This window comes from Artemia sp. Qi Xiang Cuo, chromosome 1 (genome assembly GCF_049724085.1).
Source record: "Artemia sp. Qi Xiang Cuo chromosome 1, ASM4972408v1, whole genome shotgun sequence".
Lineage (NCBI taxonomy): Eukaryota > Metazoa > Arthropoda > Branchiopoda > Anostraca > Artemiidae > Artemia > Artemia sp. Qi Xiang Cuo.
The window spans coordinates 28,535,688-28,550,726 of NC_142794.1; the positions used below are offsets into that span (position 1 = coordinate 28,535,688).

At 37.6% G+C, this 15,039-nt stretch overlaps 1 protein-coding gene across 4 annotated transcripts in view; it reads right to left on the reverse strand.

Moving 5' to 3' along the window:
• The window catches only part of LOC148956176 (transmembrane protein 198), a 73,633-nt gene that overhangs the window by 31,876 nt on the left and 26,718 nt on the right, over positions 1–15,039 (reverse strand). For all 4 annotated transcript variants that reach the window (XM_089094298.1, XM_089094306.1, XM_089094324.1 and 1 more), the window contains one exon: positions 1,107–1,270. In XM_089094298.1, coding sequence (XP_088950424.1) covers positions 1,107–1,269 — 163 coding nt within the window. In that variant the 5' untranslated portion in view covers position 1,270. The remainder of the gene's footprint in view (positions 1–1,106; positions 1,271–15,039) is intronic.

The window sequence follows — 15,039 nt, forward strand, 5'->3', positions numbered from 1 at the left end:
GAAAAAACTGCCCAGTGAAAATAATTCATTCAAATACAAAGCTGATTCGTCAATGATAGATGCTATTTATTTTCATACATAAATAGCTATTAATAACGTAACACTAAAATTAATAACGAAACAAATTCTTAGGAATTACGAAAAAGTACTTGATACCCGAACGTGTCTTCTTTCTTTTTTCTCCAGCACTAGCGGGTCACTGAAACATTGTAGGGGCGCTGACATCGATAACCATCCGAGATTCTTGGAACTAGTGTTTTATTTTCCCCATCCATATAAAATTTTCAAATGCCCTTTGGGAAATCCTTACGAAGTACAAGCTGAAAAGCTCAGTTTGCAATAAAGCCGAAAATCACTGTATCGAAACCTGATTTTGGCAATAGACTCATTCCTGAAAGTTTCTTTCGATTTGGAGAAGTTCTAGGGTTACCCAAATGCGTAACATAAGTTCGAAACTGCAAACGAAGCGAGAAGCAAATCTTGAGCTTCTAATCCACGCTTGTTCAAGCTTATTCATAGGCCTGGGGCTGAGTTGAGTCAAACAGGGCTCAATTTGAATGGGGGTTGAGTTATACAAGGGTTGATTTAAACAGGGATTCAGACAAACGAGGGTTCAAGGGTTTGAGTTGATGGGGGGTCCAGTTAAACAGGGTTTCAATTGCATGAGGCTTCAGTCAGATGGGGTTGAGTAGCGCCTGGGGTCAGATGCAAGAAAGATTCAGTTGCACAGGGTTCAGTTAGACAAGCATTCAATTACATACATACCTTAAACACATACTGTATGCCTTTTTGTGAGGTCTGGAGAAATGATAAATAATAGTCTCCTCTCTTCCACAAAAAGTCAAAGCCCCCTTATATCCCCCTCCTTACTCAATAAAAATACAAGCCTTTCGTGGAAGTTTCAAACTCACCCTTAATACATGTGACAAAACACGATGTACTTACAAAACTATATATACAGTTTGTCACCTTTTGCAAAGACCAACTGACTGATCATATTTCAACTCTCCAGGGAAACAATTACCCACTCCCTAGTTCATAGTTTGCATATTAGCTATTGACCAGATGCATCTCGCCAACACTGTTAATTATATAAATAAAATTACCAAAAAGACTATACACCATTCCAAATATGAGATATGTTCCACATATAATACTGATTGATGCATCATAGTTATAATCCAAATAGGTACACCTCGCACTGACTGTTCGAGTATTATTGTCAGAATCTTTCCGAAATTCTAGCAGGCGTTCATGAAGTACATCCATCCTGAAACAAATGATTGTAAAAACTTCACGACATCAGAAGGGAGTCTAAAAAGTACGTTTTAAGACCAAATTGTCTTGGTGGTCCCTTTGAATTAACCTTAGATAGGATAAACTCCCCCATCAACACAACTCCCCCTCCCCCATATGCAAGTATTCTAACTTGATTAGGACTAAAAATTATATTAATTGTTCGAACACAATATATGTGCAATAAAAAAAAATTATGTTCAATCAAGGTTATAGGCTTTTACATTTGTTATGAAAGACTATAGCCTTAATGGATAATATTTACACTAAACAAAAATACAGCCTTACTTTCAATAGAGATACAAGGTTTTGGCTTTGCATGCCTATACCCAAATTTATAGTATATGCAATTATTATGCACCAAAAGCTGTCACAAACAAGACAAGCAATTGTCAGAAAATGACTCAATGCAACTTATACCAATATTTGCAACTATCTGGGCCTATAAACCAACTTTGAGCATTGGACTTATTAAAAGAATTATTCCTAGTCGGCCATGTGGAATCTTTCTGAAGCTATATAAGGCAATTGTGAGACCAGTCCTGCAGTTTGGAATCTGCCTTGCTGGTCCCTTTTCCAAAAGTGATATTCTGCTGATTTAAGGTGTGCAAAGGAAGGCCACTAAATGTATCTCCCCACTTGGTGAGAAACACTATAGTGAAAGGCTACCCACCCTAAGGCTACTATCTTTGACCCTCCAACGCAGGCGCAGTGACATGCTGCTGACACACAAACATGTTAACGAAGCCCAAAACAAGCTCTTTACTCAGGTAAACAATGAAAGACAAAAGCGAGGTCACTCCAAGAAGCTTCATAAGCCCTTAGTTAACCACAGAATTAAACAAGATTTTTTTTAGCCAAAGGGTTATCAATGATAAGAACTGTTTAAGTGAGGAGACCACATCATCAACATCAGCGTAAGTTTTCAAAAGGAGACTCGACAAAGAATGGGAAGTCAAACCTTCAAGAAAAAACTGGAGCTGTCCATCACTCATGTCATGTATATATATATATATGTATATATATATATATATATATATATATATATATATATATATATATATATATATATATATATATATATATATATATATATATATATATATATATATATATATATATATATAGAAGAAGTTGATGTAGGATGCTGATTCTGCTACCTTAACTTTACTTCTTCAACCTCATGACTCCAAGCTTTCGGACCAGCCGTTGAACAAAGCCTGCAATCAGACCTCCAGAGAATTCGGAAGTGGACCAGTGAATGGCTGCTCCAGTTCAACATCAATAAAAGCAATGCCCTCCATTACGGCATTAACGATCCTCACCACCAGTATACCATGCGTGACCAGAAGTTGCAGTATGATATTCAGCTACAAACCAGTCATGCAGAACGAGACTTGGGAGTGCTTGTTGATGAGCAACTGAAGTTCCACGGGCATTGACAACAACCGGTGTCAAAAGCTAACTCAAGTATAGGCCTGCTGAAGCGCACTATCACCAGCCGCTGTCGTACAGTCTTTCTGAGACTTTACAGGGCTATTTTTAGATCATTCTAGGATTTTGGAACATGTCTGACCTCCCTTCCTACAAGCAGGACACCAGAATAACTGAAGAAGTTCAAAGACGTGCCACAATATGCATCACGGGTCTACAAAATATGCAGTATGATAAGAGACTGGAGCACCTAAACTACCAACGATGGTCTTCAGACTTTGCAGATGTAATATGATGCTGACCTACAAATATAACAGTCAACCAAACAACACCCTCCTCACAAAACATACAGGTCAACACGACACTAGAGGACACTCGCAAAGCAAAGAGTGAAGACCAGAATGCGCCAAAACTTTTTTACCGAGCGTATTTCCAACAACTGGAACAACCTTCAAGACAAAACCATGACTGCACCCACTAGTGCCTCCTTCAAGTCAAGACTTGGCAAAGAATGGAACAACAAGCAATGGAAATATAAATGGGACAGTGCGTCCGTCTCAGCTGCCAACTAATACAACGTCACTGGGCCCGTAACACAGTGACGTTCCAAATTACTATCATTGACGCGGAGCAGAAAAGATCCAGCATGGACCTTAATTTCGCTCGGAACTGCAAATTAAGGTAATTAAGGTAATACTCAACCAACTTGCATACTATAGCAGAAACTGTTGTTGTGTAGCAGTGTCTACCCTAAGCCACAGAAGAATGATCTCCTGATCATACCTATCTATGGTCACCGTTACCAAGTCGGCTTAGGTTGCATCTATCTAGTGCTCTCCTAGTCGGAAGGCATGTCACTGGGCTCTAAACACAGTCACAACCCTCTTTTTGTTTATTTCGTGTAAAGTGTATAAATAGTTGCCATCTCAACAACATAGCTGAACAGATCCAGCATTGTACCTTATTTTGCTCCAAAGTGCGAATTCAGGTAATTGTATTTCTAGCTAATTGTACATTAAGGTAACAAATTCTACAGACTGAAAAAAAAAACAGAAAATAATTTTTAGTACATAATTGCAGACAATAGGAGATTGAGTGAGTCATCCCTAACATTAGCTAAGAACCCTTCTGCCAAAGTAAAAAATAAAGCCTCAAGATACACCCCCCCCCATAAAAGAAAGTTTTCTGGTATCTGGAGTGTAAGAAAACATGGTTGGCCAATAATTATGCATTGTTTGTTTAGGAAGATGGGTAAACATCTCAATTTAACAACACAGTTTATGAAATAACATGTTTTCAATTATTGCAGCTCAGGTACTTATCTATGTTGGCTATTGTTACAAAAAGATACAGCCAGGTCAGAACATGTCTATGACAGGAATATTATCCATAGTTGTGATGAGACAGTGCCATAATATTTTCCAATTCCAAGCAGGTACTGTCGGTTTTTTTCTAACTTCTAAGCATTCAAACTTTGAGATTAAATTAGCATGTGAATTCAACTGAACCAAGCTTCAAAGCAATGTAAGTATTCAGGTTTTTAAGATGGTATTCATTTGATGTAAACGTAAGTATATAATAGCTTATAAAACTTTCCATTGCACCAATGAGAAAATATATATTGGCTACAATTAAAAGCTTGGATAATTTGGCTTCACGTCTGGAAGCCTTAATCAAAGAAATAAAGGAAAACAACACTAAACAATTGGTACATACACAAAAAATAACCCTCTACCATGCCTAGCACTGGATCATGGCAATCCAACACTTGTGCTATTCCACAGAAAACAAAGTTCAAACCCTTTTACAAAGCATATGAACTCACTTCAAATACAAAAAGGTACAGAACCTAGGAATAATTCTAGATAGAATGCTGTCCTCTTACATAGTAGAAACTAAAGCCATCTGCTTTAAAAAAGTCAGGCCAATGCAAAGACTGAAAGGTTTCCCTTGGGATACCAACACAAAACTAAACTTCTATAAAGAACAATATTGTCTACAAGATGATTATAGTATCCAAATTATACGGCTCATATTCAAGAGCACTACAAAAGCAACTTAACATCAGGCAAAAAGTCCTGAGTCCAGTATCAAACAAAATTGAGTTTTCTCTCAAGTGAAAACAAGATCCAAACAACTGCAAAGCACTAAGAGCCCCTCCTTATATACGGTACACAGAAACTGTAGCATCATCAAACAATATCCTACGTCCTGGGTCTGAAGTGAAAAAAGTGGAGTAGCATAGTAGCAATGCTACTTGGCAGTTTCCATGGCCTAGTGAAATTTGTTGGCAGGTTTTGTCTGAAAATCCCATTTTAACATAGAAAAATTCATTTTGCTGAAAGAAAAGCTGTCAAAACACAAGTTGTGCTGCTAAAGTGTCTGCAGTTTTTGGAATTCAGTCGAATTCTGCTACTGGCAGCTTTGCAACTTTTCCCATACCTGGAAAAAGACCCTACATAACCCTTGGTCATGTAGACTTTCAGAATTTTCTTGAATAATAACAATAATAATAATTTATTTATGCCCTCTATACATACATGATGTACACAGAGGAGCATAGGAAATAAATGAAAAAAAAACTGAAAAATACAAAATTAAACTTCTACTAAAAAAGACAACAACAAGTAGCTCATAATACTCAATAGCTCATGAATATATAATAAATAGCTTATGATAGCTCCTTAGTGCATAACACTAAAAACAATCATAAAACATAATGTATAAACACTCATAATACATAACGCATAAATAGCTGTTTTATTAAAGCAATGGCGACAAAACTATTTTTCCATTAAACGAGACAATTAAGGGGAAAATTTATTCTATTTTCTATCGTCTAAGAAATCGGTCATATTGTTGATCCATTTTAACATTATATTAACATTAATATTGATAACATTGATATTCCGAATTTTCGTATAATATACCTATATTTGAACCACAGTGGAATTACAAGAAAATATTTACAAAACCGGAAGAAGTACACGCGGATAGACTTTTTATCACTTTTACTTAAAAACTTCAAAAATGGAAAAGTGAAAAATACATGAGGTGCAAACATTGAATTATAAATTATAGCAAGTCTTTGTTTATCAAAACGACCTTTCACCCTGACTAGCAGGCCATAAGTTTTCCCAAGTTTTCCCAGTACAGACGATAACACCAACTCCCGCGTAGCTTTAATTGTTCGGCTAAAAGGCAAACCAAGGTAATTAACAGAATCATTATTAAAGATATTAAATGATCCCACCCTAATTGAATGATGCTGGAAATCACTGTTATTGCCTGTCACTAGGAATTCTGTTTTAGTAGGTTCAATCTCTAATTTTATCTCCCGTAGATGTGGATATAATATATTAAATGCATTCTCTATTGATATTAAATTGTTCGAAAATACCAAAATATCATCAGCATACGACAAGTGGCTAATGTCGATACCGTCAATCACATATGGGGGTAGGTACCGTGTGGCTATTCTAATTGCGTTATTATATATAACGAGGCTAAGAACCGACCCTTGTTTTACTCCACGACGCAAAGAAATTCGGTCTGAAAGTTGCCCTCCCGAAAAAATTCTCTCCGATGAATTGGTGGTTATGCAACATACTATCAAACGCTTTTGAAATATCAACTCCGCACACAAATAGTTGTTTTTTTTAAATTATGATGGTGTTCCAATATTTCTAGAAATATTGCGTGTGCATTTTGAACCTTTACACCACTTCGAAAACCTAACTGATGGTTCCCCACATCACATTTTGTTAATAAATATGGGAGTAAAATATTTTCAAATAATTTACTAATAACAGAACAAAGTGTTATAGGTCTATACGATGAACAACATGAAGGATCCTTGCCCTTCTTGCGTATACAAGCTACTTTACCTTCTTCCATCAAAGAAGGGACATAATGCTGGATTACTATTACTTGATATAATAACGTAAGATGTTCTAGTAGTTTTGAAGTACCATACAAAAGGTGCTCTGATAACAAACCATCTGGACCTGGGGCCTTCCCACATTTTAGTGATCTAATTGTAATCAAAACCGAAGATGGAGAAAAATAAATTAAGTTTTTATACGGGTTCAACTGAGAAAAATGCAATTCACGATAACTCAATTCAGTTGATGGTGGGTTGGACGAAAATACTGAAGTAAAATGTCGATACCATTGTTCCAGCTGGATTTGGTCGGATAAATCAGCTGATGATTGCGTTAATCTATTAACCTCATTATAAAGTAACTTTGGATTATTCCTATTTTTGGTTGATATATCTTTTACTTGTTGTTTCTTCCATGTTGCCACTAACCTTATATATTTCTTTTTTGTTGTTTTATCTATCTGGAAAAGGGGGCCATTTCTCGGTCGGTCACATTGATCCCAAATATGATACCATAGCCGATGTTTCTGTTTTGTTTCACCAAACCGTGGCATTAAAGACCATCCCTTTTTTGTGTATTTTTATGGACTCTAATAACAGGAACCGCAACGGAAGCCGCAACTTTCATAGCATGAACTATTTCAGCACAATACATATCTAATTCCAGCGAATGAAATTTTTGAGACTGTGATAGGAGGTGAAGAGCAGGGGCGCCATTTGGGGGGTGGGGGCAGGGGTGGGCCATTGTCCACCCTAATTTTTCTGGGGGGCCCAAGCTTCCTCCCAAAAAGGCCTTTTTTTTCTTTTGCAAAATATACAGGAACAAAATTACAATTAGCAATTAGTCAAAATTTCGAAAATGCTACATTTATATGTAGATTAACTTAGATAATAGTGCAACTGGGTCGTGCAAGGGTTGAAGTGACAGATCAGTTTCTGATTTTATTGATTCAACATCTTTCTTATGTGCTATCATGAGCAGTGTTTCCACTTCTACTTATTTTGGTAGTAGAATACTTATTTTTGGACTATTCTACTTCCAAACATTAAATCTACTTATCTACTTACGTTCTACTTATTTTTGGAGTCTTAAGTTTTCGTGCCGGCCAAGTATTTTGGTTTTATTCCGTTGAATTGTAATCCTATAATGTTTTATAGAATGGAAGGGTGCAATTGTTTTTAGAAGCGGCATCTTTGTCGGGAGCGGAATCTTTGTCGGGAGCGGCAAAAAGGAAATTCGGGAAATTATAAAGATCAGTTCAAATAAATGAATCTGTTTAAAACCGTAAGACCATCCATATATAACCCATGTATTATTAGCCCGTTTACTATCTAATATCAGCAGCTGAAGAGCCATTGAGAATTCATGAGTTTGTCAGGAGCTCAAAAGCGTAAATTGGCAGCATTGAAGAAGGAGAAAGAAGCAGAAAAGCAAGTTTCTCTGAACAGATAGATTAAGAAGCAAAGTGAACCGGCTCGGCAAGTAAGTAACCTACAGTATTTGTGTTTTATTAAGTCGTTTCTTTTTTTTTTCGCGATCTGGTGGACCAAAGTTAATATTATGAAACCCGCAGGGTAGTTTATATTGTGTTAAGAGGATTCGGTACCTTAAATTTTCACCCTATCTCGCCCATTATAGACTTTTCTAGTTTGTCTGGCCAAACTATTTAGAATTGATTGGGCAGTCTTGCCCTGGCTTGTAGAGCTTGGATAAAAGATTCGAATAATCGACGCAAAACTAAAAGCCGACACCTACTTTCCCGGAAATCTTAGCAAAACCATATAAATTCTCGCAGTTTGTCCCGGAGATAGAGAAGTTCAGATTTAATGAAACATATATTAGCGGAAAAGCTATTTTTAATTTTTTTCTATTAATTGGAGTAAATTTTCTTCTTAAAATTCAAGAAAGGACAGTCCCTCAAAATATTCCAGCATGTCTGGTAGGAAAACGCCAAAAATAACCTCAACGGAAATAGCAGTTGACCAGCTTAGTCCCATTGGGAACTACCTATGTTGCTAAAAAAAAGCTAATTCTTTTTTACTGTTGTAAAAAAGCTAATTCAGAAGTTAGGTAGCCTCTTTTACTTTCTAGTTTTCTTCTTAGATCTTTCCTTGTTTTCTGTCATTTAATTCTTCTTTAATAAAAGAAAATTGCAGCCCCTCAACCCATGCAGTATAGTTAACATTAAAATTAACTAGCCTTTTACTAAAAAATAATAAATACAAAATAATACTGGATATGCAGTAGACCTGGTTTCCAATAAATTAAATAAAAAAAACAAGTTTTTTAGACTGAAAATAAGGAGCAACATTAAAACTTAAAACCAACAGAAATTATTCCGTATATGAAAGGGGCTGTCCCCTCCTCAACGCTTCGCTCTTTACGCTAAAGTTTTCTATTGTTTTAAAAAACAAAGTTATGAGACAGAGTCAAACTTTAGCGTAAAGAGTGAGGCGTTGAGGAGGGGACATCCCCTTTCATATACGGAATAATTTCTGTTCGTTTTAAGTTTTAATGTCGCTCCTTACTTTCAGTTTTAAAAACTTGTTTTTTATTTAATTTCTGATCGTTTTGTAGTTAATACAGCTTTTATTTTGGCTCGCCGTCATTGAATAAGTAAACAAAATTTGAATAAAAACTTTACTCTTCTTTTGCTAAATGGCTATTTCTAACTTTCGTTAGGACATACTTTACGAGCTTACTTTCGTTAATAGCTTCTATATTCGTGTATGTTTCTTCTAGCAAAAACTACAAAGTTGCAGATTTTTTCAGATATCAGCTTGACACTTATGTAATAGGGGTTTTCTGATACGCTGAATCTGACGGTGTGATTTTCAATAAAATTCTTTCACTTGTAGGGGATGTTACCCCCTCTAAAAAATCGGGTAAATTTTCTCAGGCTCGTAGCCTTTGATGAGTAATACTAAACTTAATAAAATCTATATATTTAGAATCAGCATTATAAACCCATTCTTTTGATACATTTATTGACATGAAATTTCCGTTTTTAAAAGTTTCGATTACTATTGAGCCGTATCGCTTGTTTTTTTTTTATTGTTTTTTTTATTACGTATATGTTATTACGTATATGAAGAGGTTCTCCCCTTAGTTAATACCACGCTTTTTACGTTAAAAGTAAAAAAAAATAATTCACAAACCCCTGAATCACAAAGGCCGTTTAATTATAATAGATATCTATTTTTAAAGCACTAAAAAAACTGTTGTTTACAGCTCAAGGGTCGGAGTGTGGAGAGAACCCCCTTACATACTTAATAAGGTATTCTCGTTTTAATTTCTAATTCAACTTACTACCTTCGGTTGAAAAAACTTGTTTTTTTAAAATATAACTTTTGATTGTTTTTTAAATAATGCTTCGAAATCAAGCACATCCTTGATAGACCGGGCCTTTACCCCCCAAACACATCCGGAAAGATTCTCCCGAGTAACCCCCTCCTCCAGCCCCCCCCTTCCAGAAAAAATTCTTCCTGAAAATGTCTGTATACTTCCCAATAACCAATAAATAATGCTGGCAAAGCCGGCGCCCCCTTCGTGGCAATTTCCCTTCCCCCATGAAAACTTCCTTCATGGACAGATCCTCCAACATAACCCCCGACTCACTACCAGAAAAAACCCTCCTGAAAACTTCTGTATACTTCCCAATAACCAATATTATATGTTAACATTGGGTAAAGTTCATAACTTTCAGCCCTCCCCCTGGGGACTTTGGGGGATTAAGTTATCCTAAAAGACATAGTTATTATATTTTCGACCATGCTGAACAAAATGGCTATCTAGAAATTTTGATGGGGTAACTTTGGGAAAAAAATGAGCGTGGGACTTTTAATTTTAATTTTCAGAACTTTTAATTTTCGTTCCAATGAGCCCTCCCACGATATTCTAGGACCACTGGGTCAATACGATCACCCCTGGGGAAAAAAAAAAAAAATAATAATAAATAAACACGCATCCCTGATCTTTCTTCTGGCAAAAAATGCAAAATTCCACATTTTTGTAGATAGGAGCTTGAAACCTCTAAAGTAGGGTTCTCTGATACGCTGCATATGATGGTGTGATTTTCATTAAGGTTCTATAACTTTTAGGGGGTATTTCTCCCTTTTTTTGAAAATCAGCCAAATTTTCTCAGGTGCGTAACTTGTGATGGGTAGCCCTAAACTTGATGAAACTTATATATTTGAAAATCAGCCTTTAAATATGATTCTTTTGATGTATCTACTTGTATCAAAAATCCGTTTTCTAGAGTTTTGATTACCATTGAGCCGGGTCGCTCCTTACTTACAATTCGTTACCACGAACTGTTTGATTAAGATTACCTCTAGGTTGTTTTGTTTTGTTCTTTTTTCTTCTGCAAAGCACTGTTAACTTTATAGGTAACAATGCTACATCGTTTGAGGGGAATAAGTCAAAGATTGTTGTTTTTTTTCGTTTTTTTTTTATTGATGGAAACAAAAACATTTGCAGTGCAGTTAAATTTATTGTTAAAAATACTACATGGGTTGAAGGGGCATAAGCCAAAGATTGTGGTTTTTGTTTTCTTTTCTTTTTTTTATTAATTGAACCACACAGTTTGGCAGTGCTTATAGCATTCGATTTGCTACAATGTCGACTGGTGATATGAAGTCGCATTCGATTTGCGGTAGTCACGCTTCACGTTTCGCCATTTAGTCCAAAATTATGAACCTGTTTGGCGGTCACATTATCAGTAGTTCTTCAGACTAAATGGGTGAACGTCTCAGAAAAAATGCAAATAAGCCCACAACGGAGAAGGACGTAACTGAAACTACAGCAAATCGAACGCGCCTTTAGCTTATTTGCGATCTGTCATGACACCCGAATCATTCATTCAAGGACTACTGCAAAGGCTTTTTGCGATTTGGGTTGCTATTGCATTAAGCCCAAAGTTTCTATTATTGTCTTTAAGGGTAGATAAAAATCAACGCATGTATAATCATCCAAAAAACGCCCTCTTTGGCTTTGCTGAAATTTCATGTTTTTTTTCGAAGTTAGATATACTTTAGTAAACTGTCACACCATGGAGGAGTTCTAGCACTATTTTTCCCGAACTGCTGTGCTGAAAGCGGAAACTGCTACGCAGTTTGGACTTAACATACTAAAAAAAGCAACTGTTTAAATGTTGAAAATGAGTTCAATAGTGTTTCAAAGTACAAGAGTGGCTTTTAACCTTTGGGTATATCTATCAGGTGCCTGACTCAGCACCCGAACAAACCATTGCCATCGCTTTGGGTCCTTCGAAGGACGTGGTGGTCGGTCACACCGAGCTAGTAGAAAACGAGACGACTCAAAGAGTCACTGCGCCTGTCACTGCTCAAGAGGCACAATCTGGACGAGATACGACTCGAGATGAAGAGCATCATCGTTCAAGTGGTCCTACTGATATTTCTTCATCCTCCCACGACCATCCATGTCAACCACAGCTGCTACGGTACCCTGCACAGGTTTCAGCAAACGGCAAGCTAAGACGGTCATTTAATATTTCGTATTATGGAAAGCATCCTTGGCTTGGGTACTCAGTTAAGGAAAATTCGGTTTTCTGTTTCAGCTGCAGACACTTTGGCAGCCCGTCAACCCTTCGCGGACAGAGATACGGGGCGAGGCCTTTCATCGAGACCGGCGTTAGAAGATGGAAGGATATCTCAAGCGTTCTAGAAGAGCATGCAAAAAGTGACCACCACAGGGACAGTGCAGTTTCGTGGACGAAGTTCAAAGCTATACAAGCCAAGGAGATGCAACCCATCGCACCTGTTTTGTCAACGGACAGGAATAAGGAGATGAATGAAAACAAGGAGCACGTAAAGGCTTTACTGAAAGTGACGGCCCTACTGGGGTGACTGGGTACAGCCTTTCGCGGCCACGATGAGACTGAATCTTCGCCAAACAAAGGACATTTCGTTGAAACTTGCAATCTTCTCGCCAAGTATTCTCCCACGCTTTTCAACAAGCTACAAACACGATACGGCCACTATACGTCCCACGAATACCAGAACGATCTAATTTCAGTTATCAAATCTAGGCTTCGGTATACAATAGTGCAAGAAGTTAAGCGTGCCAAATACTTTGCTGTTCTTTTCGATGAGACAAAAGATAATTCGAAGAAAGAACAGCTCGCCATTCTTCTGAGGTACTTCAACGAGGGAAAAGTACGAGAAAGACCAATAGGATGCTATCATATGAAAAGCCTGGATGTTGAGATTTTAGCCAGCTTCATTCACGACACAGTGGCGAAACTTGGTCTCGACTGGAACTGTTGTGTTGCTCAGTGCTACGACAGAGCAAGCGTGACGAGTGGGCCCTTCTTTGGTGTTCAAACGCGACTGAGAGGGAAAGCGCCACAGCAATATAAATTCATTGCTATGCGCATAAACTAAATCTGGTCGTTGCAAACTGCTTTGAAGGTTTTGGAACTTTTGCCTAATTTTATTCGTGAGTCCAAAATCTTTAAACGTTCATTTTCATCAGCAACACCAGACATCAGCTTTTTATCAAGTCCAAAAGGGCTACTCAACTGCCAGTCCTAGAATTAGAAAGCAGTGCTGCGACAAGATGGTCATTCTGGTATCGATCAATATCGAAGATAAGACTCCGATATGAATGTGTTCTGGCTGTACTCTCTGCAGTTAGCGAGGGAGCTGATAGTGAAGCTCGAGCAGAAGCAGCTGGGCTCCAGAGAAAAATGAAATCTTTCACAGTTATATTCCAGTTGCTCTTTATGGGAGCAATTCTGAGGAAGACAAACTCCCTTTCTGAGCAGCTTCAGGCAGTTGATCTGGTAATATCAAGGTCCCGCACCTTGATTCAAGCAACAAGGAAGGAAATAGCTGAACAGCACTCTGACACTTCATTTGCATCGCTTTTGGAGAAGGCAAAAGAGTTTGCTGAAGGTCTTGAAATTGAAGTACCTTACGTGAATGGACCCGCGACCGGATCCTCCTCTCCGGGTCAGAAGGGACGACCTAGAAGAACCCAAGAAATTACCAAACACCTGAAAGAATTCATGACCAGTTCGACGTTAGGAAAAAACTTTGTTGAATCCGACAACAGAGCTCCAACTCTAGCGGAAGAACTGAAGAGAATACCTGGAGACTGTAGATCGTCTTATTGCGGAATTCGACAGACGGTTTACAGATAACCTTCCAGTGCTCAGTACTGCTCAGTACACTCGAAGCTCTGGACCCCAGCTCTACCAAGTTCATGGATTCAGGGCTCCTCAAGTAATTCTCTGAACTTTATTCTGAAATGGACATTGACCAGATTCTTCTTGAGGCCCAAGCTGGTATTGCCAAGCGGTTTTTGCTCGAGGAGGAGGCAAAGCCGAAGAACTTCATGGACGTCATCGATAATATCGAGACACTTCCAGTGGCCTATTCAGAAATTATCAAAGTTCTTCATATTGCTGCCACACTTCCTGTCACGACAGCCAGCAATCAACGCTTGTTTTCTAGGCTGGAAATAGTCGAAGAACTATCTGCGCTCGACCACAGGAGACGATCGTCTTAGTCACCTGCTTTTGATCTTTGCAGAGAAGGATTTAGTTAAAAACTTGGATCTCGGCCAGCGTTTTGACGACTTTGCAAAGATGAAACCACGACAGTTATCCTTTTTGCCTTGAGTATTCACTGATCTGTTTCAAAATTGTGTTGTATTTTTTGATTTTGTAAATATACGTCATCTAGCAAAGTTTTGCATCGTTATAGCCGGAACCTGACTCCGACTTGGACTAAAGTATTTACTGTAAGCAGCGAGCTGAAGAATTTGGCTACAGAATATACTTTAGTCAAAGCGTGAGTTTCTACAGAGGTTCGGCTTTCATCAACTTATAGGTTTGGAAAAGTGGAAGATTCCTAAACGGCTATTTTTTTTAACATCGCACATACCGTTTCCGCTTTCTTCAGATATCTGGCCTTTTCCGAACCTATGGCATAAGAGCGAAAGAAGGAAAGGCAAAGCAATTGAGACAATTTCCTTAATTTTTACGGTAACTCCCACGGAAGGCAGTTTTTTTTTCGGATAAAACTAGAGGCATTTTTTTTTTTTTAATACAAGCCTGCTTCGGGGCCCATGTCGATTGCTTGCCCACCCTAAGGTTTGGCTGAAATGGCACCTCTGGTGAAAAGGAATTCTAATTCTACTGAGAATATCATCTAATATGCATTAATACAAGTTTACGTCTATCCTATCCCATATCTGTATCTGAAACCATTTTGGACTACAACGCACATGACAAAAAAACATTTAAAACAACAGACACTTGAAGGTAAGAATGATCATTAATCAAAATTTCATCCGATACTTTGACAAGAGACTTTTTTAATGATTCAATATATGAGATTATGAAGTCCAAATTTGCCACACTACCTGAATTATGAACATAAGCATAATTTCTTGTATT